This window comes from Vulpes lagopus, chromosome 10 (genome assembly GCF_018345385.1).
Source record: "Vulpes lagopus strain Blue_001 chromosome 10, ASM1834538v1, whole genome shotgun sequence".
In the NCBI taxonomy this organism is placed as follows: domain Eukaryota; kingdom Metazoa; phylum Chordata; class Mammalia; order Carnivora; family Canidae; genus Vulpes; species Vulpes lagopus.
Genome location: NC_054833.1, coordinates 96,626,041 through 96,652,920, shown reverse-complemented (window position 1 = coordinate 96,652,920; position 26,880 = coordinate 96,626,041). Strand labels below are relative to the sequence as shown.

At 50.8% G+C, this 26,880-nt stretch overlaps 1 protein-coding gene across 1 annotated transcript in view; it reads left to right on the top strand.

Moving 5' to 3' along the window:
* Positions 1 to 26,880, top strand: part of PLCG2 (phospholipase C gamma 2) — a 150,416-nt gene that overhangs the window by 93,516 nt on the left and 30,020 nt on the right. Inside the window, exons 17-29 of the mRNA XM_041771700.1 lie at positions 1,495 to 1,695; positions 2,592 to 2,711; positions 7,406 to 7,586; positions 8,929 to 9,000; positions 11,055 to 11,164; positions 14,591 to 14,687; positions 16,001 to 16,067; positions 17,121 to 17,278; positions 21,019 to 21,121; positions 22,422 to 22,631; positions 23,959 to 24,104; positions 24,862 to 24,976; positions 25,789 to 25,956. Of these exons, the coding sequence (XP_041627634.1) occupies positions 1,495 to 1,695; positions 2,592 to 2,711; positions 7,406 to 7,586; positions 8,929 to 9,000; positions 11,055 to 11,164; positions 14,591 to 14,687; positions 16,001 to 16,067; positions 17,121 to 17,278; positions 21,019 to 21,121; positions 22,422 to 22,631; positions 23,959 to 24,104; positions 24,862 to 24,976; positions 25,789 to 25,956 (1,748 nt within the window). The remainder of the gene's footprint in view (positions 1 to 1,494; positions 1,696 to 2,591; positions 2,712 to 7,405; positions 7,587 to 8,928; positions 9,001 to 11,054; positions 11,165 to 14,590; positions 14,688 to 16,000; positions 16,068 to 17,120; positions 17,279 to 21,018; positions 21,122 to 22,421; positions 22,632 to 23,958; positions 24,105 to 24,861; positions 24,977 to 25,788; positions 25,957 to 26,880) is intronic.

Here is a 26,880-nt window from a genome sequence, read left to right as displayed (position 1 = left end):
GTCACTGAACCTCTTGAAATCTCCATTTCCTTGTCCCTAAAATAGAGATTCTAAAGGTGGCTTTATGGAGCTGTCTTGAGCTTCCTCACTCACTCACTTAGTACCTTCATTCATTAAAAGGGTTTTTTTTTTTTTAAGATTTAAAAAATGTATTTATTCATAAGAGACACACAGAGAGAGGCAGAGATATAGGCAGAGGGAGGAGTAGGCTCCCTGCATGGAGCCTGATGCAGGACTCGATCCCAGGACCCCAGGATTACCACCTGAGCCAAAGGCAGACGCTCAACCCCTGAGCCACTCAGGCGCCCCCATTCATTAAAGGGTATTGGTTGAGGGATTGCTCTGTGCTGGGTGCAGGAATCAGACAGATGGGATGTCCTGATGGAGATTAAGTCTGGTCAGGGAGATAGACAGTGAAAAAGGAATCAGTGATCTATAATTGTAGCTGTGATAAGTGCAGTGAGAAAAATGTTAGACGTTATAGAAGTCCGTAAGAGAGGGAAGGTAATGTCAAGGGCGACAGTGATCAGGGAAGACTTCCTGTAAGAAGTGGTGTTTATTTTTTTTTATTATTATTTTTTTTATTTATTTATGATAGTCACACAGAGAGAGAGAAGAGGCAGAGGGAGAAGCAGGCTCCATGCACCGGGAGCCTGACGTGGGACTCGATCCCGGGTCTCCAGGATCACGCCCTGGGCCAAAGGCAGGCGCCAAACTACTGCGCCACCCAGGGATCCCAAGAAGTGGTGTTTAAATGAAGACTGGAGGGGATCCCTGGGTGGCTCAGTGGTTTGGCGCCTGCCTTTGGCCCAGGGCGCGATCCTGGGGTCCCAGGATCGAGTCTGGCGTCGGGCTCCTGGCATGGAGCTTGCTTCTCCCTCTGCCTGTGTCTCTGCCTCTCTCTCTCTCTCTCTCTCTATCATAAATAAATAAATAAATAAATGTTTAAAAAAAAATGAAGACTGGAAGGATTATAACCTTATAACAGCATACGGCTACGGCTATAAGACACTGACAGCTAACACCTACAGGATGCTTGCCACGTGCCAGGCGGCATTCTAGGCACATTTTGTGTGTGATCAGTCCTCAGGACAGCTCAGTGGGGACGGACCGCAAAGATGATAATGTGGAGGCCAGAGAGGACAGGCCGCTTGGTTCAGGGTCATTCAGCACATAAAGGGCCGAGTCAGGATTTACCCCTAGGCCATCTGGCTCCAGAGTAGGAGTTATGTAAGTGAATGTAGGTGGGGGAAGTAGGTAGAATGTTCTGGAATCCAGGTTAAAGGACCAGCCTGCGCCAAAGCCCGAGCCTGTTCTAAGAGCAGAGGGAGGGCTTTGGGGCCACACGCGGTGCCTACCCGTCATGGCCCTGGCTGCAGATCTGGCCACCCGCCACCCTCACCCCCCCCACCCTCACCCCCCACCCCCACCCCCACCCCGGTGCGGGGAGGGCCAGGGGTCCGGCCTCGGGGCTCATGTCATCTCTCCCTCCAGGCGGTCGGGCCGCGTCCAGCACTGCCGGATCCGTTCCACCGTGGAGGGGGGCACCATGAAGTACTTCCTGACTGACAACGTCACGTTCACCAGCATCTACGCCCTCATCCAGCACTACCGCGAGACCCACCTGCGCTGCGCCGAGTTCGAGCTGCGGCTCACCGACCCTGTGCCCAACCCCAACCCCCACGAGTCCAAGCCGTATGTGTGCCCGTGCTCTCAGGCACTGACCCCACGGGTTTAGGGGGTGCAGACACCCCGCGGGCTGTGTTCACCCATCAGAAAAGCCAGCCTTGTGGGTCCCCTGGGATCTCTTCAGCCCCCGGGACGGCCAGTCCCCAAGCACCTGCTCTACTTTCTCTTGCCCTCTGCCTCCCCTGCCTTTCTTCTACTTTACCTTCACCGTCCTGCACTCTTGGCTTTGGTTTTCAAAGGGGAGTGTTGGCCCGGTGATAACTTTCTGCTTGTCGAGGCTCATTCCTGTTCGTTGTGAAAGTGAACAAGAAGAAAGTCACTGTGCAGATTTCCCCTTCATTTTTTTATCGAATAAAATGTATACAAGTTATGCCTTGCAAGGGGCTAACCAACTCTGGAAATAAGAGGGGGAAACTATGTTTAAGCAGAAGGCTGCTAAAATGTGCATTTCTGACAAGCCTTGTAGCTTCCAGCAGCTTTCTTACTTTCGTCTGTATTCGTACAGATGGCCTTTTAAAATTTGCTGTTTCATATCTTTAAAAGTAACCAAGGACGAGCCAAACAAAAAGACCTTCCCGAAACACTATTCTCTGTGTTCTCTGCCACCGATTTTCTGAGACTCTCCGCAGTGACTGATGCTGGCCCTAAGTTAGGTGGATGGGGGCAGGGGATGGGGTACAGTCTCTCATGCTCCCAGAAGACCCACTGTGTGAATGCTTTAGCTGAGCTACATCTTGGTGGTCTTTTAAAAAACTGCTGTCTTGAATGGTGTTTTGGGGTGGGGAGGCCCTCTGTGTAACTTCCACGGTGGTTTCTAGGACCCCCTTCCAGGCAGCATCAGAGCCCAGGGCTTCCTCCTCCCTGGGTGGCCCTCTCACCTGGCTGTCCTCTTTGGGCTGCAGGTGGTACTACGACGGGCTGAGCCGTGGGGAGGCAGAGGACATGCTAATGAGGGTGCCCCGGGACGGCGCCTTCCTGATCCGGAGGCGAGAAGGTACCGACTCCTACGCCATCACCTTCAGGTGAGCAGGCGGGCCGGAGCCTGCACATGTTCGCCAGCGGGGGCCTGGGAAGGACAGGTGTGTTGGGTGGATGGGTGGGGGGTGCAGGTGGAGATGTGCCTCTGCGTCCGCTCCCAGCAGGTCAGTAGTGATGATGATGGCAGTGGTGATAGCAAAAGTGGCCTCCGCTAATGGGAGCTTTCAGCATCTGGGGCACTGGTCTGCGTTCTTGAGAGTAGCATGTGTTAACACTTCCTATCTTCCAGCAACTTGATGACTTTGATCCTTATTGTTCAGAGGAGGAAACTGAGGCATAGAGAGGTTAAGTAACTTGCTGAAGCATGCAGCCAGGAAGTGGTGGAGTTGGGATTTGAACCCAGGCAGCCCAGGTCGATGATGTTTCAGACCTGCTGTCCTACCATCTGCACTTGCCGCCCAGCTTGAGCAGCAGGAAGGCCATATGGACCAACCATCTCTAGGACTGTGATTCTCCACTTTAATTCCACCCCAAGACCCCTGATGCCTCCAGTTTCAGTGTTTGGGGGGGGGGGTTCAGACCCAGTTCATCACACTGTCCCTCCGTCTCCTCTACCCCAGTGTATTGGGGTGTATTGAGTTCCTAACTAATGTTCCAGACACTGGGCTACCTTTGAGTCTTCATCTGGCTGAGTGCTTTATTGTAGCCCACGAGGGGGAGATCCGGCGCTACATGTAAGGAAAGGAAAGCCAAGCCCAGAGAGGCTAAGCGACCTGTCTAGTGCCACACAGCCTAGTCCTGGCCCAGGGGAGAATCTCAGACTTGGGTTTCTCCATGTTCAAAGCCTGCTCTCTTCACTGTGAGGTCTTAAGAGGCTTCTGGGTCGAGCCTACGGATGTTTTGCTCAGCCTGCATGGTTATGTTGAATACTGAGAAATTTCTCTTGAAAATTTAGATTTCTTCTTAGGAAAACTGGGAAGAAGTGGAAGCTCTGGACCCACTTTTGCAAGTGGTGGTGATAGTTACCAGCTGCACAGTAGGGGCTCTGATGGCGCCAGGGCTGCTCCCGTTCCTTCCATTCCTATTGCCCTGGTGCATCCCCTGTGGTGACCCTGCCAGGCTGCACTGCCCCCTGCCACCTCGGGCATTTGGGTTTGCCCCCCTCCCCCCATTATTCCTGCCTTCTCAGGTGAGTGAATGGTGGTGGCAGTGATGGTTGTTATCATTGCCATTGACCGAAGACCCACTGTGTGTAGCTCCAGCCAGTGTGGCTCTTCAGTGCTTTGTGCTCCCAGCAGGGTGGCTCTGGACTACTTGGCCTTGGTGCCTCTGCCCTTTGCCCAAAGCTCTTGGGGGTGCCACCTCCCCTCAGATGGAATTGGGCATGTTTAATGAGCATCTGTTGTACCAGCCACCGTGTTGGGGATTGAGTGGTGTCGTAGTTCTGTTGATCAGTCAGGATGCTTTGGGTGCAAGTGACAGAAGCTAAACTCAGTGGCCAAGTGAGCATAAAAGGTGGCATTTATTGGCAACTAGCTGACATGCTCAATAGGTGAACTGGCTTCCAACAGGCCTGGATCCACGCTTCACCTGGCAGTCCTCAGAAGACTGGTTCTGTGTGTCTTGGTGCTGCTCTCCATTGGCTTCACCTTGGGTGCCAGGACAGCATCTAGTAGAAAAGATGAGTCCTGTGATACATCCATCCTGCTGATCCCTGCTTGAGCTGGGTGTCATGGTTCTGATTGGGTACCTTCAGGCTGACCATGGATTGCAGTCACTTCCCTGGAACCATGTGGATGAAGATGGGATCCCCAGATTGATGCTTAATTTTATATGTCCACCATTCTGTTTGCGCATCTGTCCTCCCCATGAGATTGGTGGTACCCTAAAAGCTGGAGTCTTTAAATTTTAGAGATCGGTAAATGTTCAAATGTTCAGTGAGCGTCTACTATGTACCAAGCTGTGTGCTGGGCTCCAAAAAATACAGAAGGGATAAAAACCACCCAGTCATTGCTCTCATGAGGTCAATAATCTGCTGAGAACAAGAGATGTCCTGTTAGTCACAAATGTTTGTTTTGAAAAACAAAACAAAACAAGTGTTTGGAGCAGTTCCCTCTACCAAGCGTTGGCTTGCCAACAGCAGGTAGTCAGTACATGCTGGCTGAATGAGCCAGTGACGAGGTCATGGTGTCTCAAAGAGGGAGGAGGAGAAGGCTCTTTGCATTGTGTTGGGATGGTGAATGTCCCTGGTCTCCACCCATGCATGCCTGTTGGGGGAACTTGGTCATTATAATAGTCACAAATGACCCTCCTCCCCCTGCCTGGACACACAGACTCTTTCAAACTCACTGTGGTCAAGGTGTGGGGTGGGTGTCACTGTTCTCCACTGAGAATTGTTGCTTAGAGTGAGTCAGGCGCATAAACACATTGTCGTGAGATTGTGTGGTAAGTGCCATGGAGAGTGGTCAGACAGAGACCGAGGGTGAGCAGGAGCTCCAGGGGAACCAGGTGGGGATGTGCTCCAGGCAGAGGGAGAGCATAGGTCTGCAGGGATCTTCCCTCCCTCTCCCCCTCCCCAGTATCTGTGGAGTACCTCTCCTGTGCCAGGTGCTGTTCTAGGCTCTGAGAACAGAGACTGAACTTCTGGGTAGATCTCTACAAGAGAGGACAAGTGTCTGCCTTCAAGTCCATGCAGAGAGATGAAGCTACTGTGTAGGTGTGATCAGTGGGAAGCGGGCCTCAGGGGGACATGGGAGCAGGGGCTGCTTGGCAGAGCTGAATAAGAGCTCGGGTCACAGCGTCCACAGGCTTGTAGTAGCCAGGTGGCTGGAAAGTGCAGTTCACACTCAGCCGTTCCTGTCTCCCTTTTTAATTTTTCTCTTGCCAAAGAAGCTCATTCTGGCTTGACCTTGGTTATATTTTCCTAACCATTTATTTATCAAGTACCCTCGGGGTGCTGGACACATCCTGGAGGGCTTACCCTGGGCTGTCAGATGGCGGTCCTAACACTTGCCATGAGACAGGAACTCTCAATGCTTGGCACTGTGGACAGGGAAGCAAAGTTTCACTCAGGTTACCAGAAGGAACCAGACCCTGACCCACACTCTTTTTTTTAAATAAAGATTTTATTTATTTATTGATGATAGACACAGAGAGAGACAGAGACACAGGCAGAGGGAAAAGCAGGCTCCCTGTGGGGAGCCCAATGCGAGACTCGATCCCAGGACCCCGGGATCACGCCTTGAGCCAAAGGCAGATGCTCAACCACTGAGCCACCTTGTGCCCTGACCCACACTCTTTAATTAACCTCAATACACTAGAGCCTCCTTGCCCAAGGGAGCTTTTGTAAAAAGTTTAAAATTTCTTAATTACGTAAATATATTCTTAGAAAAAATTAAGACATTGCAGTAAAGGCTAAGCCCCTCATTGCCCTTCTCATCTGGGTCTTTATCTTAGTAGAAAGCAGTTTTCTAACTGGTGTCTCCATGTGGACCTCAAAAAAAAGACCTCCATGTATATGATGTACCTGTGGAAAATACAGTGCCATTTTATGTGTGGGAATTCCTTTGCATTAAAAAAAAATACCAATGGGATCATACTATAGTTTCATCTTGTAACTTGTCTATTCAGCAGTGTTTTGTGTTTTGTTTTTTTTTAAGAGAAATACTTAAAATATCCGTGCAAATAAGCCACTGAGGCAGAAATGTAGCATTTTTTTTTACAGGACATATTGAAGAAATGGCTTAACAGGATATGTTTTTTAAAGCAAAAAGTGTCTTTAAGGTGCAGAGTTTTTATATTTATGTATTTGAGAGACAGAGCACAAGCTTGAGAAAGGAGGCCTCACGCCCAGCACAGAGCCCAACAACAGCGCTCGATCTCACCACCCTGAGATCATGACCTGAGCTGAAATCAAGAGTCAGGCGGTAAACCAACTGAGCCACCCAGGCATCCCTTTAACATGCAAAAATTTTAAAAGATGAATAGTTCACCCATGGTAATTATGCCTTTATACATTTTAAGAAGATGCTCTTTGGCTGTAAAGTTAGGGTCAAAATTGACTTTCCCAAATGTTTCTATTCTTGCTGATAAAAGCTAGTATTTTTTTTGATACAAGAGATATCAATAGGATGAGGCAATAAAAGATTGGTTTGCTTTTTTGGGGAAAAAAAAATTCCATGGTTGTTGTAGCTGGGCCACTGAAGATAAGATTTGGGCATCAAATGGCAGTCTTCTAGAGGAGAGATCAGCAGACGTTTCCTGTAAAGGACCAGAGGATAAACATCGAAGGCCTTGCGAGCTGTGTGGCTTCTGTTGTAGCTATTCAGCTCTGCCGCTGTATGATGAGCGGCCACAGGCCACACGGAAATGGATGAACGTGGCTGTGTTTCAATAAAACTTTACTTATAAAAGTGAGGGTGGAAGGGGGTATAGAGTGTGCATTAGATTTGGCCCTTGGTCGTTGTTTGCAGAGCCTGACCTGGACACCAGGACTTTCCCAAAGTCAAGTCCTGTAATTGGGGGGCGGGGAGCGGGCTGACAAGAGGAGCTGGTGGTTGAGTCACTTAGTATTTTTGTAAGAAACAGCTTTGTATTCTGTAGGACGACTCAACCTTGTTTGTATATCTGGTCCCCTGAGGATGGGTAACTAGGTTGTTTCTCATTAGCGGAGCTCATATAACAACTGTTTGGTTTTTAGGATTTTGGTTGTCAGCCTGTGTGGTCTTTCCCCCTCCAGGGCCAGGGGCAAGGTGAAGCACTGCCGCATTCACCGGGATGGCCGGCACTTTGTGCTGGGGACCTCTGCCTACTTCGAGAGCCTCGTGGAGCTAGTCAGCTACTACGAAAAGCACGCGCTCTACCGAAAAATGCGACTGCGCTACCCCGTGACGCCTGAGCTCCTGGAGCGCTACAATATGGTAGGTGGCTGAACTCACTGTGGCTTGGTGGAAGGTCACTCACCTGCCTGTTCATTCAGTACTTTCCTGAGCACTTACTGCACGTCCAGTACTGCTCTAGGTCCTAGGGACAGAGACCCTGCCTTCATGCTGCTTCCAGTCTAGTGTAGGGGAGACACCATAAATGAGATAGATTTAAAACAACAACAACAGATGTGTCAGATGGTGACACATACTATAGAGAAAAATTGGGTAGGTGGAGACATGGATACATGATGCTGTAGTTCTGGAAGGGTGCTCTGGAAGGAACTTCCTGGGAAGGAAGTGTTTGAACAGATGCTAGAGTTGGTGAAGGAGTGCGCCATGCAGCCATAGAGCAGAAGGAGAACAGCAAGTGCAAAGGTCCTGGGTCCTATGCCTGGAGTCACAGAAGAAGCCAGCGTGGCCAGCATTGAGTGAGCCAGAATGCGGGTAGATCTCATTAAGGACAGGACTCACAGAGGACTGCATGGTGCTGGCCAGGCCCCTGGGAGACGCTGGCTTCTATTCTGAGCCACTGGAGGGTTCTGAGCAGAGATCAGACCTGATCTGATTACCACGTCTCCATTCCCTGTCACATGGATTCATTAGTGTCTTGAAAAGAGATCCAGGGTACACCAGCCATGGGCCAGGCCTGATTCTAGCTCCTGCAAGTGTGGTGGACCATAGCCTGCCTTGGGAAATTGAGGTTCTGGGCAGGGGAGCTGACACCTAAAGATGACGTCCCGGGCTACGCGGATTCAGCGAAGCAGATAGAACCGGCAAGGTGCTGCTGGGGACTGCAGCCGGGAGGTCGGAGGTGGCCTCCTTGGGGGGCTAGAACCGGAGCCCAAGCCTGACAGGGAGCGGCGGGGCTGGGGCAGCTGGGGGCAAGTTGGTTCTGGGGTGAGGGAGCGGCTGTGGCACAAGCCCGGGGGTGACTCAGAGGCAGTGACAGAGCAGGAGAGAGGGCAGGTGTGCTGGTAGGTGCGTCCCCTGTCTGGGTTTGTGGCCTGTGCCCGTTTCTAGCCATCGACAGGGCCTGGGGGTCCAGAGACCCGGAGTGGCTCCAGCGCGCCGCCGGCTCTCAGCATGTGTGCTGTAGTGAGGGAGCATAGTGCCTGGCACAGAGAAGGCCAGCACAGGGGTCTCTCTCATTTGGGGTGCAGTTTCCAAGTTTTGGGGAGCTTTTTAAATGGCTTCTTTCCATCTCTATGAAGAGGCATGAGTGGACTGGGAGATTTCCACTCTTATGCCAGGGGGTGGCCTAGAAGTCTTGTTCTGTGCACTCCCCCCCCCCCCCGAACTTGGATGCTTCCATTTATTTTGCTTTGTTCTTTTTCAGGAAAGAGATATAAACTCCCTCTATGACGTCAGCAGAATGTATGTGGATCCCAGTGAGATCAATCCTTCTATGGTACAGTGCCACCCGCCCCCTTCATACCATTATCTGGTCCCTGCCACACCCCCCAACCCCCCAGCATTACAGGGCAAGGGAACTTCTGGGCAAACTTGCCTCCCCCCAATTTATTTTTAAATTAAATTTAATTATTTTATTTTTAAATTAAATTATTATTATTTTTTTGAGAAGAAATGATTGACAGTGTGACATCTAGGAAGAGGTTAATAGAATTCCACGTGAAAGCGACTGTGCCTTGCTAAAAAATTCTGAGGTTTGATGAACCACCTTTGGGCCAAACGACTTCTAATTAAAAATCTTTCAAATGTTTCTTGCTCACTGACAGAGCCTGTGGTGTTTATAAATTCTGTTTGGTTCACCGACCTCCTTGCAGTGTGCACGTTATCTCCTGTTCCCACCCTGGCTGGTGTGTGATTTCACGCAGGTGGGGGTGGGTTTTTGCTCTTGGCCCTCAGCTCCTCCTCGCTCTGGTTCCAGCTCACTCGTAGTTGGAGCCTGCAGAGGAAGAACGATAGTGAATTTTCTGTTGGGGGGGAGGGTGCATCTGGTGCACTGTTCACGTACCCCTTCTTGTTAAGGAAGGGGCCCTGCTCATGGGCTCTGGGGATATCCAGAGATGAATTTTTCTTTCTTTCCCCATCTTTTTTTTTTTTTTTTTTTTTTTAATTTATGGTCCTCGGCTAATGCCAGTCCCTTCTAGCAAGAAATGACTTGGAAGGATGTGGGCAAGTGGAGTGTGTGTGTGAAATGATGAGGAGACTTTTATTAGAAGTAAAGAAGGCGTTGGTAGCGAGGCTGACAGGGCTGCCTGTCAGCCGGATGTCCAGGATGGTAGAGACTGGTAAACTGAGGAACTCACACCCCATCTTAAGGACAGCTACCTATATCCTGTTTGCACGCAATTGCTGCCTTTCCAGAGTGCAGGCCAGGTCTCCTGGTTTCTCACAGCAAGCCAATAATCTGAATATTTTATGTGAATTCTCCCCATTTCTAAATCCTGGCAACTAACCCAAGTGATAGAGAAAACTTCCAAGCACTAAGTGAGACAAGTAAAACACGATGGTAGTTGACTTTGATTGCAAGCTGCCAGACTGTGGTGAGTGCCTCAAAATAAAATCATTGCTATTATTGTGATTGAAAATCGCTTAACCATTAAAAAAAAAAAACAACCTACTTTGAAAACAAGGCAAATAGCCCTGGTCTCCATATGCTCACTCCATCACTGTCTCATTCCATTCCTGGGTCTTTGCCTGCACAGAGATCTCTTTTACAGTTGTCCCCCCCCCCCCCCCCACCTATGCACACCTGCCATTTTTCTGTTTCATTCACCCTTCGCTTGGTCCTGTGTGGGTTTCTCCATTGCTGATTTTCTTCATGACCATTCTTACTGAAACTGGTGAGCCGAGTACTTTAGGTGACACACGTGCATTACAATTTTAACTTAAGGAATGTTTTTTAAAATTAATTAACTGGGATCCCTGGGTGGCGCAGCGGTTTGGCGCCTGCCTTTGGCCCAGGGCGCGATCCTGGAGACCCGGGATCGAATCCCACATCAGGCTCCCGGTGCATGGAGCCTGCTTCTCCCTCTGCCTGTGTCTCTGCCTCTCTCTCTATCTCTCTGTGACTATCATAAATAAATAAAAATTAAAAAAAAAATTAATTAACTAATTTGAGAGCGAGAGTGGGAACATAAGCAGGGAGGAACAGAGGGAGAAGGAGAGGGAGCCCCGTGGGGACTCGATCCCTCGGCTCCAGGATCATGACCTGAGCCAAAGGCAGATGCTTAACCAACTGAGCCACTCAGGTGCTCCTCAACTGATTTATTTCTGCGCTCAGCCACTTAACAGCTGGTTGACCTTGGGCCAATCCCCATCCCTGCTCCCTGGTGACTTTGGGGCTCCTTTGCAGTGCAGTGCCAGCCCTTTGCCAGCAGATGGCACTGTAACATCGGGCTGAAGCCTCCTGTTCCCTCCTGAGAACCGAGGCAGATGCCTCTCCCTGCTTCTGTCGCCCAGCCTGACCTTCTCCTTCTTGTCTTCCCCCTCCGAAAGCCTCAGAGGACCGTGAAAGCTCTGTATGACTACAAAGCCAAGCGAAGCGATGAGCTGAGTTTCTGCCGTGGGGCCCTCATTCACAACGTCTCGAAGGAGCCCTGGGGCTGGTAAGGCTGAGGGGGGCTGGGCCGCTTGGAGGATGAACTTGACCTCTCCCTTCTTGCAGGTGAGGCTCAGGTGCTGGCTGAGCTCTGGCACCCTTTCTCTGCTGTTCTGGGCTGGCTTTGTACCTTCATTGAGAAGGTGGCTTGATACATACTCTATTCAGAAAAGCAGTTAAGAACCATCTTTCACATCCTGTTCTATGCTATTTTATTTTATGTTTTATTTTTTTTATAATAAATTTATTTTTTATTGGTGTTCAGTTTGCCAATTTACAGAATAACACCCAGTGCTCATCCCATCGAGTGCCCCCCTCAGTGCCCGTCACCCATTCACCCCCATGTTCTATGCTATTTTAGTTATAACAGCACCTGCCACCTCCTGACGCCTTCCTCCTGTGCTAATTGCTTTCATACATGGTCTAACCAGACGGTCATTACAACCCTCAGAGTCGACTATGCATATCCTCACTAACAGAAAGAGCAAATAGGGCTTTCCAAGATTGTACAGCTACTAACTGGGGTAGGCTCTTCCTATTACTCAAGCCTCTATGCTATTTTATGTTAAAATTCTTATGCTATTGCTTGGTCCTGTGCAGTGGCCCCACCCTGGCTTGAAGCAGGGACATTTTTAGACTAGAGGTACCTAGATGTGTGCCAGAGTTCAGTTACCTCTTCTCCCTTTCCACCTGGGAAAAAAAATTTGCTGCCCACCCATAAGTCCTGGGTAGGTGGTTTTGCAGGATTCTTTTCTTTTCTTTTTTAAGATTTTATTATCTATTCATGAGAGACACACAGAGAGAAAGAGAGAGGCAGAGACATAGGCAGAGGGAGAAACAGGCTTCATGCTGGGAGCCCGACGTGGGACTCGATCCCCGTCCCCAGGATCAGGCCCTGGGCCGAAGGCGGTGCTAAACCGCTGAGCACCCGGGCTGCCCATTGCAGGATTATTTCTTACTTTAAAGCAACAAGTACCTGCAAGATAGCTGGACCCAACTTAGAAATCTGAATGGCAGCTTGAATCAAGTGCTTCTTTGTGTCAAGAACCATATAAACACTTCATCTGAAACAGCTCATTTAAACCCACACAGTGACCCTGAAAGGCTACCTGCATTTTACAGATGAGGAAACAGAGGCATAGACAGGTACACTAACTTGGCCAGGGCCACACAGCAGGCTGAGATTTGTATCCAGGCCTTCTGACTCCAAAGCCGATAATTCTCTAACTTGACTCATGTACAAGGTTTAGGGGCTTTCTTTCTTTTTTCCTTCCTTTTCTTTTTTTTTTTCTTAAAGATTTTATTGATTATTCATGAGAGATAGAGAGATACAGAGACATAGAGGAAGAAGCCTGATGCGAGATCCATCCCTGGACCCCAGGATTATGCCCTGAGCTGAAGGCAGATGCTCAACTACTGAACCACCCAGATAACCCGGTTCAGGGGTTTTCAAAGTTTTTTTGTTTGCTTGTTTGTTTTTTTGAGCATGCCGTCTTTCTAATCCACATCTTATCTGGGTCCCCCAAGTAAAAAAAAAAAAAAAAAGGAGGTGACAACAAAGTGATGTGCTAAAGCTACAGGTGGGGGGCCTGGAGCTCCTGTCTGCCTCCCCTCCCCGGTAGCCCTGGAGCTCCTGCCTGTAGACTCCCACCCTCAGTTTGCCAACCGTGGTGTTCACCTGCCTCTCCCTGAGGGTCATGGCCAGAGTCTGGGTCTCCCCTGGACCCATGATGGCCCTTTCTGTACCCTGCCTCTGTTGGGGTCCTGGTTCTGTTTGTGTGGGTGACTTTTACCAAGTCGTGGGTAGATCTCTTTAAATCACATTCTTTTCCATGTGTGAAATAGCCTCATGCCTTTTCACATGTCCCACGTGGAGTGCTCTCAATTTCCAGGGCTCCTGAGATGGGGTGAGGGCCTGGTGTAAGTGCCTTTGGTGACAGGCTGTGGGCAAACTGCCCACTGAGATCCCCTCGTTTCTTTCACTCTGGTGGCAGTAGGACCACCTAGTGGCTGCATCAGCCACTTTGTGTGCATCCGCTCAGCCTAGCTCCAATATGGCTGAGGCATTTTTGCCCAAACTGAGATGCGTTTTAGAGCAAAAGGAATGCTATCTTTAATAATTATCCCTGGACAACTGGTATGAACTTAGTTCTGGGCAAACGGTACATATGGTCACCCGGGATATGGCCAGTCTTTGCCTGAAAGAGGTCTGGAGAGTCTGGCAGTCCTGTATTTCTGCCAGGCCACGGGATAGTTGGTCCTCACTCTGCTTGCTCAGATCAACAAACATTCACTAAATGCTTCCCACCACCCCAGAGTACTGATTTGATTAAGGTAGAGAAAGATCTCCCATAGCAGGGAAGACAGAAGTAGAAGCTAGAATAAAGGTACAGACTGCCTGCACAGCTGTGGGGACAGATCCCACAGGAGCATGGAGGAAGAACACTCAGCCCAGGCAGCAGTCAGGGAAGGTTCCCTGGAAGAGGCATGTTTGAGCTGAGTCTCAAATGGTTAGTTAGGGACAAGCTGAATACAAAGGACATGGACCATGGCGGAGAAGCAAGACAAAAGGGGTGGGGGCGACAGGCTCTCTGGGATGAGCGTCAAATGTGAGTCTTAGAGAGGCAGGCCCAAGAGTCTCTGGGGGCAGGCTAAAGCATCTAGGCTTGATTTTGAAGGTTTTGGGAGCTGAGTGGGTGTGGCACGGTCAGAGACGCATTCTGGAAAGAGCCCCCTGGCTGTAGACGGTGCCCACAGGTGGGCAGTTGGAGGGAGTGGCCTTGCGTGCCTAGACAGTACTTTGGGGGAAAAACCTAAGAGGGGACCACAGGTTGGAGTGGAGATACATAGATCAGTTACGTCCCTTGTTATCATTGCTGTCACAGAGGAAAGGAGGAGGGTGGGGGGGCAGTATTTTAGTCGAGTAGTAAGAACTAACAGTATCTGAGCACTTACTGTATACTTCAGGCGCTGTCAAAAACACTCCGCATATGTGGAATCCTCTGGTCCCAGTAAAATCCTTTGAGGGGGGTACTGGGATTATTCCCATTTTACAGTTGGTGCTGGAGCTGGAATTTGATTGCAGGCTGTCTAGCTCCAGAACCTTCCTTATCTCGCACTCTTAGCTCTAAGTTCACAGCCCTCCCTGCAGTGGCGTTGAGCCTGCCCTAGACTTGAGCATTTGCCTCCGATATCCCCCTAAAGCGTTGAAAACTTTTGGTGTCTTTGACCAAACATTAGAATCACATTCAGGGGAGGACACTGACCCTCCACTCACTCATCGCTCATTAAAAGAAGCAGAGGAGCACTTTGAAATGCTCCATTGTCACAGATAATGATCACCACCTCCAGCCGCCTTTCCCCCACCAGCGGAGGTGAGGGATCGTTAACACCTGCCCACGAAGGCCCTCCAGTGCCCTCTGTTTTCATCTAGGTGGAAGGGGGACTATGGAACCAGAATCCAGCAGTACTTCCCATCCAATTACGTCGAGGACATTTCAACAGTCGACGTGGAGGAGCTGGAGAAGCAGGTGAGTGTGGGCCACTGCACGGGGAGACCTGCCGATCCTTCTCGGAGGAATCGGCTGAGCCGTCTCAGCAGGACGTGCTACTCCTGCGGTCATGTGGTCCCTGCAGAGCAGTCCCAGTTGTCGTGGGTAAAAGTCACTGCGACAAGCCTGTCATGTTTTAATCAGGTTGTGCTGGGCTGGAAGGCTTTGCATAGGCCGGAGGATTCCCTCTGGAGTGAAAATGGCCAAACGGGGAATTTGTCCTTTGCTTAAAGCAGCTTGCAAATGAAACACATTTAGTTTGGCCGCCAGACATTCCGGACGTGCCTGGTGTGAGTAAGCAGGTGGCCGTACGCGGTGGCAGATCGAGGCCCTCCTGGTGACATTGCAAACCTGGTTTCCGTTCCCTGGCCTCTCTTCCCCGGAGGACTCAGAGAGCATCCGCTGTTAGGTGACAGCGCTGTCCCAAGGATGGGCTCTTTGTAAGAAGGATCCCAGAGGCCTTCTCGAAGCCCAAGACATTTCCTGAGGGACTTAGGGCAGGCGTGGAAGACTGCATGGAGTAAAGGACATTTGAGCCTTAGAAGTCAAGTGAGAGATCAGTAGCCAGACCTGCAGAAGGGGATTCCAGTTCCAGGTGGGGATGCAGCCTAAGCGAAGGTGTGGTGGTAGGAACGTGGCTGTGCTCAGCGTGCCGGGCCCAAGGCAGGGATGCGGCCTTCACCCCTACAGCAAGCGTTGCCCCGGTGGGGGGGTGGGGGTGAGGGTCACACGGGCAGCGGCCAGATACAGTTCAGCCAGCTGTCCCAAGGACAAGATATTCTCCGTGCACCCAGACCCTGGGATGCGTCAAAATGGGCAGTGGGAGGTGGAGCTGCCAGGCTGGCCAGGGCCTGGAAAGCCTTAAAGCAGATCCCAGAGCCTGGGCTTTTCGCCCCACCCCTGGGACATGGGAAGCCACAGAAGGTTCTTGAGCTGGGCTTTAGGAGGCTAGATGGTCCCCGTTCATAATAATGTCAGAATAAGGGTTTAGAATGTTTTTTTGAAGCCAGATCCATGGAAGTGCTTCAAAACCTGTTCTCAAATTCACTGGGCTCATTTTTACAGACTGGAAAATGAACCACTGAACCTGCTGGCACCTGCTCACTGCTGGGTCCCCGTCAGCAACATGCTTCATTATTTAGCGCTCTCCCCACGGGTGTATCCTGTAATGAAAATGCATTTTAAACAGTTCCACAGGCAGTGTCTCTGCTAAACGGTGTGCCTTGGAAAACTGGTTGTCTTTTTATTATTCCCGTTAAGACTAACGTGAGTTATATCTTGTTTCTTTGCAGATTATTGAAGACAATCCCTTAGGGTCTCTTTGTAGGGGAATACTGGATCTCAATACCTATAACGTTGGTACGTGTACACATAGTCTGAGCATGGATTCCCACCCACGTCCCCCGCAGCCTAGTGTCAGGAGTGCCCTGGGCAGGGAGGGTCTGCAGTCCATCAGTCTGTGGGCCCATGAGTCTGGGCCAGACGAGGAAAGCCAGCCCCTCTGTGACCATGGGACCTGGCTGGGGTCCCACAGCAAGTTAAGAGATGGAGAAGGGGCTGAGGTATTCGGGGCTGGGCCTTCACCTACTGCTCTTACATTGTCTGCATTATATTTTCAGAGCACAGGCCTATAGCTCAGGGGTTACAAGGAGGGAGCTTAGAATCAGGTTAATTTGAGCCACAGCTTTGTCACTACCAGCTTCATATGACCTTCCGTGTGTTACTTTCCCTCAGTGAGTCTGTTCCTTCTCCTGTGACATAAGTATAAAAAGAGTAGCACCTCTGAGAGGTTGTGATTAAATGAGATAGAGTGCGTATCATCTGCTTAAAATATTGCCTAACACACAAGGCTCAGAGATCTTAGCCAATGATATCCAGCAGATCATTTCTCCTCTCCTGGCCTTTTCTTTCTAGAAAATATTTTCTCTGCGGAGAGAGTCTCTTGCATGCCTGTCTCCTAGCTCCTGGTGGCTGTTGGCGCTCCTGGGCTTGTGGCTACAGCACTCCAGGGGCCATCTTTCCTGTGTCTCTGTTTCAAATTTCCCCTCTCCTTTCTCTGGTACGGAGACTAGTTTTTGGACTGGGAAATCCTAAATCCAGGAGGATCTTATCTCAAGATCCTTAAGGATCTGTGCAAGCATCTCATTTCTAAGGAAGGTCACGTTCCCAGGTACGGGGTTAGAATGCAGACATAGGTCTCAGAGAACACGACTCAGCCCATTCCAGCTCTCCGGCTGGGATGTAGGGGAAGAGGCCAGACCCCACCTGCCACCAGGCAGACAGCCCGGTCACTGCGGACCAGAACTGTAGCAGCGGCACTTTGGCTGCATACGTGAGAAAGGCGGCGGGGCAGTGTGAAGGCTGGCCTTTCTGACTCAGGCTGCTCAGGACTTTCACTGTTGTCTCCCAAAGTGAAAGCCCCCCAGGGGAAAAACCAGAAGCCATTCGTGTTTATCCTGGAGCCCAAGAAGCAAGGCGACCCCCCAGTAGAGTTTGCCACGGACAAGGTGGAGGAGCTCTTTGAGTGGTTTCAGAGCATCCGGGAGATCACCTGGAAGATAGACACCAAGGTAGGCACCGGGCTCAGCTGGGTTCATTTGGTGGAGGAGGCGGGGGTCAGCCGGGCGGCCTGGGCAGTGGGAGGGGCAGGCCCAGGGCCGCCCAGAACTCAGGGAAGACGTAGAGTGGGTTTGGGCAACAGGTGTGCCAGTCATTGTGGAGTGGACAGGTATCCTGGCAGTCACCTGGGAAGCACAGTCTAGTTCGAACCTTCAGAAGGCTCAGCGTGTGTGGAGTGCTCAGTGATATTTGGGGCCTGTCTGACCCTGCATATCTTTTTTTTCTTTTTTTAATTTATTTATTTATGATAGTCACAGAGAGAGAGAGAGAGAGAGGCAGAGACACAGGCAGAGGGAGAAGCAGGCTCCATGCACCGGGAGCCCGATGTGGGATTCGATCCCGGGTCTCCAGGATCGCGCCCTGGGCCAAAGGCAGGCGCCAAACCGCTGCGCCACCCAGGGATCCCCCATGACCCTGCATATCTTAACAAGAAGCGTTGTTTCTCACTTTGAATGTTTTCTTGTTGGTAAACGTCGTTCAAAGCAGCCTGGGTCCTTCCCCGTAGCACACATGGCCTGAGCTCACCTCCCAGGACCCGCAGTGCGGCAGTGGGGCCTTGTGCTTGATAGGACCCCATTGTGTCCCAACACTAGCATATACTCTCAGGGAGGAACTTCTCCCCCAGATGAGAAGGAACACTTCAGGGTTTATCCTAACTGGAGCACTGGTATTAGGTTGGAGGGGTTTTGAGAAGGGTGATGTTCTGGCTAAGAACAGCAGGTTTAGAATGAGGCAGGGCTGGACCCCAGCAAATAACCACGTCTCTGGGCCTCTGCTTTCTCGTCTGTAAAGTGGACCAATACCGTAGTCACAGGATGCAGGGAGGATGAAATGAGATGATTCCTGAAGGAGACCAGGCCCCGTGCCTGACATCTAGCAGGGGTCAGGGACAGTCTCTCTGTCCTGCCAGGAGGGCCGGTGCCAGTAGTACCGTATCTCGGATGATGGAGCAAGGCACCGTCTGCTCTATTTTTGCTTTTCCATAGGCCCTGGTGCTTCTAAGGCAGATCTTGACCCAAAGAACTGATTTCTAAGCTTTCTCAGGACCTCATGGGTTCCTTTGCTGACAGTTGATGATAAGTCTCCCTCCAGAGTCCTGGGAGGGTCACTCCCTGGGGCCTGGTGTTTTCTTCCTCCTTGGTGGAGGGCGGGCCTTACATCTTGGCTGGTCTCACTTACCCTGGAGTGAAGTCATCTACTTTAGAAGGGTTTCTGCTGCGGTTGGGCGGATGGGCATCTTTCCTGGCAGGGCCTGCCCTCTCCCTGTCCCCGAGTCTAGTCAGAGGCCTTACCTTCTTCCCTAGGCTTGTCATACCCTCTCCAGGCACGTGGGACGGACCATGAGCTGGGGGGCCAGCATAGCTGGGCCTGTTTCTGCAGCTGGGGGCAGCTCCTCTCTGCCCTCCTATTCCTCTGCTGTGGCCCAGGGCAGGGCAGGGGGTGTGGAGTCAGGCACCCTGGTCCTGGGGCGCATGTTCTCCTTGATGATTGAACGGTCGTCATTGTGCTCTGGATGGCACCATCAGCTGGCATGTGACGTGACCCTCCTGGGCGTGTTCTAGTATTTGGGATTCCTGCCCCCGCTGAGAGCAGAGAGAGCCCTTAGCCAGTGTTCCTGCAGACCTTGTTCTCAGGCACCCAAGCCTGAGGATGGAGGGTGGGGCTTAGAGGGGAAGGATGCACAGTGGGTCCTGGTGTTCTCGCTGGAGAGAAATGCACCTTTACTGAGAGGCTCTCCCCTCCCCGCGTGAAGGGTTCTGAAATCAAGCCTGGCTCTGCAAGGCTCCTGGTCTCCGCCTTGGTTTGCATTCCTCTTTCACTGTTTTTTACATCTGCTCATTCTATTATGTGTGAAGGGGAAGAAAACAGGTCAGCGGATCCCACCGATTCCTTCCCTTCTGGGGACAGCCAGCTGTGGGAGCAAGGGATCCCTCACCGCCCCCGCCCCCAACCCCCAGCCCTTGGGAAACCCACGCGGTGAACGCTCCGCTCACTGCCGGCAGCTCTCGGCCACACAGCCCTACAGTCCCCATGTGTCCCTGGCCCCCTGCTCCGGGCTCTTGTGATTTTACCATGGATGCCCAAAGACCAGTCACCAAGATCTGTCTAGGTTAGTTTCCAGAGCCTGACCAGTGAAGTGGGCTGTAAGATCAAATTCTGAGACTGCCCCATGGGTTAAACCTGTAGGCCTGGAGAGTAATGGTTACACGATTATGAAGAAGTAGGATATCTTTTCATCTTGAACAGATGTTTTCTGCTAAGGTTGGGGAAAAAGGGACACCCCCTGACTTGTCATAGTTCTATGCTTTGTTGAGGCCAAATTTCCATAATTCCAAGTAGAATGTGTCCCACCCGCCCTTGTTTTATGCAATTCTGTTGACCTTAGGGGCACGCATGTGCGGGGCAGTCAGAGTGGCCACCGTTTGTGGCCTTCCACACACCTGGTGGGGGGCCCTAGGAGGGGAGTACTCTAGCTAGCCAGCCTCATTTTATAGTTTAGAGACTATATGATGTGCTCACTGGGCACAGAGGGCCAGCTTTTGAACTCATGCTGGATTCCAGTTCCTGCTGTCGTAATCAGGTGGGACAAGGCCTCTCTCACCAGGTCACCACCTGTCACCTGAACACCTGCTGCCTCCACGTGTCTCTGTGAGGACAGCTCTAGGCACTAGTGGTGAATGGCACCATTCCTTTCCTACTCCTGGCTAGAGTTATCCAGGAAAGCTTCCTGGAAAAGGAATGATTTGGGTAGAGGCCAGAAGCAGGAGGTAATCTCGTGGACTGGCAGAGGAAAGATGACAAGGGTACAGGATAAGGGGCAGGAGGTCACTGCTGTGGTTCAGGGGGACCCTGGAGATGAAATCTGGGTCATTTTAGAAAAAATGTTCTCTAGGAGATGATGTGCTGACAAGAGTGAGGCCGAGTGTAGAGGCATCTGGTCTTCTCACTGGCCCACTGTGGAGTGTGTTTCAACCCTGTGTGCTGAAGTTTCTTTGCAAAATGGACACAAGTTCTACTTCTTGGGGGGAGGTGGAGGCTACCCTAAGTAATATCCATCACGTACTTAGCGTGTGATGCCCAAAGCTGAGCAGCTCTATATATAATTATCTCTCCAAGTTCCCCCTTTGCCAGTGGGAGAAAGAGTCAGGATTTGGTGAGACCTGGGAGAGTTGGCCTGGTTCGGGGTGAAGCAAGTACTCATCCTCACACAATGGACATCTAGTGGATAGTGCGTCCTCCAAAGGGAAATGGCACATGGCTTAGGCCTGGGGAGAGCCTGTGTTGAGAGCTATGAATGGTGAAGGCAGAGGCCCACTGCAGGGAAGAGGGTACAGGGAACAGCAAGTTCTAACAAGGGTGTGCAGCACCCATGAGGATGTGGGGTCATGGGTTTGGAGAACCCTAAGAGTATGGTTGCAGGGAAATGGATGAGAGCAGAAGGTTGAGAAGAGTGGGATGCTGACAGAGGGGACCCCACCCCCATTCTTGGAAGCTGGGTCCAGGTAGACCCCAGTTCTGGGTGGAAACAGCGTAGGAATTTTGGAAGGCAGGAGAGGAGGGGCAGAGCAAAGGAAAGTTTCCACACGTTTAAAGGATCTGAGCCCTCAGGAAGCTGGAAGGGGGCAAGCGGGTCCCAGGGAGGAGAATGCGGGCTAGCCTCGGGGCTGATGCGGGGGGCTGGTTCCAACAGGAGAACAACATGAAGTACTGGGAGAAGAACCAGTCCATTGCCATCGAGCTCTCGGACCTGGTCGTCTACTGCAAGCCAACCAGCAAGACCAAGGACAATTTAGGTACCGTCTCCCCTGGCTTTGCCCCTTGCGTTCATTGAAAACCCTGCTTTCCTTTTGAGTCAAGTGCCGTCAGAAGGCAAGATGAGAGCAGCTCCTGCTCCTTTCCAACTGCTCTTTAAGCAGGAGCCTCCCCTCGAGTTTGTCCTCAGGATGGACGTGCAGCTGAATCAGGCCCTTCTGGTATTTTTGGGAGAAAAACTCTTGCAGGAGGTTCATTAGTTTCCCCCTCCTGCTTTAAGGGGTTACAGCAAGCTTCGTGGCTAAAGCCAGCACCTGTTTGTTTGCTCGCAGTCCTGGCAGCTAGAAGTCCAACTTCAGTGTCACTGGGCTGAAGTCCAAGTGCTGACCTGCTCCGTCCAGAGGTTCTAGGGGAGAGCCGCGCCTTGCCTCTTCTGGTGGCTGCCAGCATTCCTTGGCTTGTGGTCAAAAATCTCTACCTCTCTAATACATAGACCCTACGTCTAGGGCCCAGATGATCTCCCCATTTTAGGCTCTTTAATCATATCTGCAAAGTCCCTTTGCCGGATAAGTTACACAGGAATAAGCTCCAGGAATCAGGACCTGGAGGTCTCTGGAGGCCATTCGGCTTGCCAGAAGCATTCAAAAATGAATCTTCTCAAATTCTCCAAAGGAGCAAGTTTTTGACTTCATAAGAGCCTGTTCATATTTTCTTCCCCCTTTCTTTGATCTTAAGAGTCTGTGATTCCAGGACAGAGGACCAGAGAAACAGCATTGAAAACTAGTTACCAGTCACTGGGCAGCTGGTCCCTCGGTTCCTCCGGCAGAGCTCTGAACTGGGCTCCACCAGACTCAGCACGTTTAGGGGCTGGTCACCACAGCTGCACGTTCCTGTACCTCTCCTCCCACCCCTCCCTGTAGAGACAGTCCCTCCTCTCCCATCCCTGCCTGCAGGTAGCAGCAGGTGGTGCCTGGCTCCCTCATCTTGTGTCCACAGCATCTTTAATCGGGAAGCCAGATCCTGAGCTCTCCCCTCCTGCTGATTGCCATGGCCATCCCTGTAACTGTACCAACTTTGGTGTTTTTGGGTACAAGGCTGGTGGGGGTTTTAGTCAAGACGTAAATTACACTAATCCTAGACCAAAAGGGCTGTGGGAATGCTGGGATCCTCGGAGGCAAGGGCCCATAGCAGTACCACTTATGTTAGTAGAATCAGCACCATGGGACTGTCTTACCTTTGAGGTCCCCGGTTTCAGTTTACAACCCAAGCGTCCAGCCGTTGCAGCAGGCGTTGAGAAAATGCATCAGACAGCATAAACGGTGACTCCCTCTCTGTGTGCAGAAAACCCTGACTTCCGAGAAATCCGGTCCTTTGTGGAGACAAAGGCAGACAGTGTCGTCAGACAGAAACCTGTTGACCTCCTGAAGTACAATCAGAAGGGCCTGACCCGTGTTTACCCGAAGGGACAGAGGGTGGACTCCTCCAACTACGACCCCTTTCGCCTCTGGCTGTGCGGCTCCCAGATGGTGGCACTCAATTTCCAGACTCCAGGTAAAGGAGCGTGGATGGTGGCGTCATTCCAGGCACGGTCAGCTGAGGCCACCAGCATGACCTGCTGTCCCAGATCTGTCAGGGCTCACCAAGCATGCTAGCGTGAGGCCCAGCAGCTGGAGTCAGAGAGTGGCATTTGTATCTGGCAGGTTCTGTGATGGCAGGTGACTGACCGGAGCAGGGTGGCTTAAGAGAGAAAGGAGATACTTGAGCTCATGTATTGAAAAAATCCAGGAGTTCTGGAAAAAAAAAATCCAACTGAGCTTCAGGCACAGCTGGACCCAGGTGTTCAATGGCTATCTTCAGGGAACTCTTCTCCTGGCCCATCCTTCTTTGAGGGCTTCATGCTCAGACGCTTTTGGAGGTGTTCACTGCTGAGAAAATTCAACACATAAAACTTTTACACCAATGGCAGCATAAATCACAGCGCTGTGCTCTTTTGTTGAGGGACCTATTCATCAGTAGTCTCCTTTATACTGTTTTAATGCCTGTGTAGGATTCCACTGAATGGAAACCTAATCTATTTAACAGGTGTCCTGCCAAGGCACTTCCCTCATTTGCTATTACAGATGGCCCTGTCCTCTGTAAGCTTACGTGAGCACCACTTCACAGATGGGGGCATCCCCATCTGTCCAGATGGAACACTCAGAGTGCAGGCCGGGTCCTCCAGCATTGGCACGTGGGCCAGCTTTCCTGAGGAGACCCACAGGACACCTGCACCCTGTAGTTCCTGAGCTCAGATGCCTCCTCACCAGACAGTCCTCCAGAGAAACTATGGGGTGGGAAGGCAAATTGGGAAGATGTTTGAATACACCTTTCCAGCGTGACTTCACCAACCTGGTTTTATCAGACTTTTCAATCTTGGTGCATCAGATAGGTACAAATTGACGTCCCATTACAGGTAAGGCTTCCCTTATTAGGAGGGAGGTGAACCAGTTTTCCATGTATTTAGGAAGCATTTTCTCTTATGCAAACTGTTCCTGCTTCTTTCCTAATCTCGCTAATGGGGTGCAGGTATTTATAGCAACATTATCAGATCACTTTCGTGTGTGGATCTTTCCCGTCATTTTAGTTAAAGTGATTGTTTTTTTCCTGCAGTCTTAAGTGAAATTTAAAAATCAACTCTCAAAAAAGAGATTTAAGGAATTTTGAGCTTTGAGTAGGTTTTAGTGTCAGAATGGTGTTCACCAGTTGGGATTTTTTTGAGATGCAGAACTTAACAACTGCCTGAAATTATTTTTGGAGACAGGTATAAATCACTCCCCACCTAGCACCGCTGGCCCAAGAGGCTACGTTTCTTACAGCTGCAGTTCCCTTTCCTTCTCAGACAAGTATATGCAGATGAATCACGCCTTGTTCTCACTCAATGGGCGAACGGGCTACGTCCTACAGCCTGAGAGCATGAGGACGGAGAAGTATGACCCCATGCCACCTGAGTCCCAGAGGAAGATCCTGATGACTCTGTCAGTCAAGGTAACTCAGGCCCCTCTGCCTAGTGACACCTGTCATCTTGTTGAAACCATCGACACCCAGTCATTGTTTCAGGATCTGAATTACAGTGCACCCTAGGGTCCTAGGGAGGGGACTTGTTCACCTCCCCATGTGACCTGGCGGGGTGCGGTATGAATTAATCTCTTGCTGGCTTCAGCAGCGTCTCAGCGAGGTCAGCCTCCAGCCAGAGGAAGAGGGAAATCATGAGAAATGGCCATTCATGGAGTAGAGAGTGTGTCTCACCAGTGGCCAGTTTTAGGGGGTGAAAATGGTTAACATGTTCTCTGAAAGTTGGATGAATTGTCTCTTTATAAGACTTCTGGAAATTATGCAAGGTAGAGATTTGAAATGCATTTATCATACAATTAAGGAAGAAAAAATGCTGCATATGTAATGAAAAGTCTTTTTTTTAAAAAAAAGGCCAATTACAAAAACTACCACTTTGTCCTCTGTTCTTTCCTGGGCTGTCTCTGGAGGTACTGTGTGGGCACAGGTGTGTGCGTGTCTGTGCTCAGGGGTGATGGCATGAGGGTTCCGATCCCACTTGTCCTCTGTACTCACTTCTCCCAGAAAGCAGTGGGGTGTCCACTGCAGGGGGTGGTCAGGGCTGGCTTGGCCCCCCCTAGGGTCTGACTCCAGCCCCCAGGCTGAGCTCTGTGACACACCACCCGCACAGGATGTGCCCATGTTTCCCAGGATGGATCGGGGACAATTCTAGTACCTACCTTTGGTGTCCTAGGTTCTTGGGGCTCGCCATCTCCCCAAACTTGGACGAAGTATCGCGTGTCCCTTTGTGGAGGTGGAAATTTGTGGAGCTGAATATGACAACAACAAGTTTAAGACAACAGTCGTGAGTAAGTTGCATCATGTTGGGGGTTTTGTGTATTTTTATTGTCCAGGTCTTTTCCTTCATCTCTCATGCCTGCTCTGGTTCAGCTCGGGGAGGGGGGAACACAGGGCCCCGTAATTAACGAGTGAAACTGGTACCTGGGACTATTCTGGGCCATGAAGCCGAGATGGTCCTCTTTGGCACCCCTGCGCCCTTTATCTACTGTGTCCAAGGCTAAGCAGCAGAGACACAGAGCATGTGGCTAACCCACAGGCAGCCCCCTAACCTGGTCATTTTATCCCATAGAGGGAAGTGAGGCTCAGAGAAATGTTTGCTCTTCCATTTGAAGCCAGGAGGAAATGGTCCATGTTTTAACGCCTGGGATCACTGCTCCTGTTGAAAGGCAGCCTGATGAACAACTCACGTGCGCACCAGTGAAATGGGCATTTCACAGGGGTGGCTGGTTCACCCTCTTCAAAGAGCCAGACCCATTTCCCCGTGGACGAGTGGTGCAGCTCCCCTCTCTGAGATTGTGATCTCTTCCAGACCTACCTACCTGTTCCTGCTATAGCTCCCCCTCCTTCCATACTCCAGGGAGCCGCGGTGGGAACTGTAGCAAGGGGACGTGGTCTCCTTTCTATGCTTACTAAGGATCAGACCTGTGACAGCAGCTTTACCAGGATTGCTCCTGGAAAAAGTATTTCTTAGGTCTTGGCATAGATGCATATTTATAGGGCTGCTAAGGAGACTCAAAGCCCCTTGAGGGATAATAGAGGTGATTTTACTAGGAGGAGGCTGGACAGAAGTAGCCTCTGCTGAGCCTTGATCTGCTTCCAGATGACAATGGCCTAAGCCCTGTTTGGGCTCCAACACAGGAGAAAGTGACCTTTGAAATTTACGACCCCAACCTGGCGTTTCTGCGCTTTGTGGTCTACGAGGAAGATATGTTCAGTGACCCCAATTTCCTTGCTCACGCCACTTACCCCATCAAAGGAATCAAATCAGGTAAGACGTTTTAATTAAGGTGTTTGCTTTGGGCTAGCATTTCCTTCGGTCTGTGCCGCTGCCTTTAGAAAGAATGAAGAAGCATTTCCCCCTGGTTTTTATTAAATTGTTGCAGAATGGTGGACTGGGTGACTTGGACAGCTGATCACGTGGTTGTCACCATGCACTGGCACATGCACTAGGAGAGGCGGGGATCCTGGGCCCTTCACACTCAGGCCTCTGTGTGCAAAACTGGATTATTAGTTGCTTGTCTGCCTGACAGTAGTTTGGTCTCCTCTTGAAAGGCTAGGGGCTTTCGTGATTCATCTCCTGCTCTGCCTGGCTGGCACGGTGCCCTGGTGGGAAGACCAGGGCCCTGAGCACCTGTGAGTCACAGTCTCAGACCTGCCTCTTCCCACGTCATCAGAGCTTCACCCTCCTATTCCGTAAAATTGGAATGGTTGATAAACTTCTTCCAGTTGTTGTGATTTTTCTTCTGTGCTGAACAAAACCCCTTCCTGCCTCGAGGAGGGCCATTTTGTGTCAGCCTACCGCCACGCCACACTGAGACGTATGACCAGCTATCTTATGAACAAAGAAACCAGGGCGCCTGGGTAGCTCAGTTGGTAAAGCACCTGCCTTCAGCTCAGGTCATGATCTTGGGGTCCTGGGATCAAGCCCCATGTTGGGCTCCATTCTCTGTGGGGAGTCTCCTTCTCCCTCTGGCACACACTCATGCTTTCTCTCAAATAAAATCTTTTTTTTTTTAATGTATTTTTTTATTGGAGTTCGATTTGCCAACATATAGTATAACACCCAGTGCTCATCCCATCAAGTGCCCTCCTCAGTGCCCGTCACCCAGTTAGCCCCATCCCTCAACCTGCCTCCCCTTCCACTATCCCTTGTTCATTTCCTAGAGTTAGGAATCTCTCATGTTTTGTCACC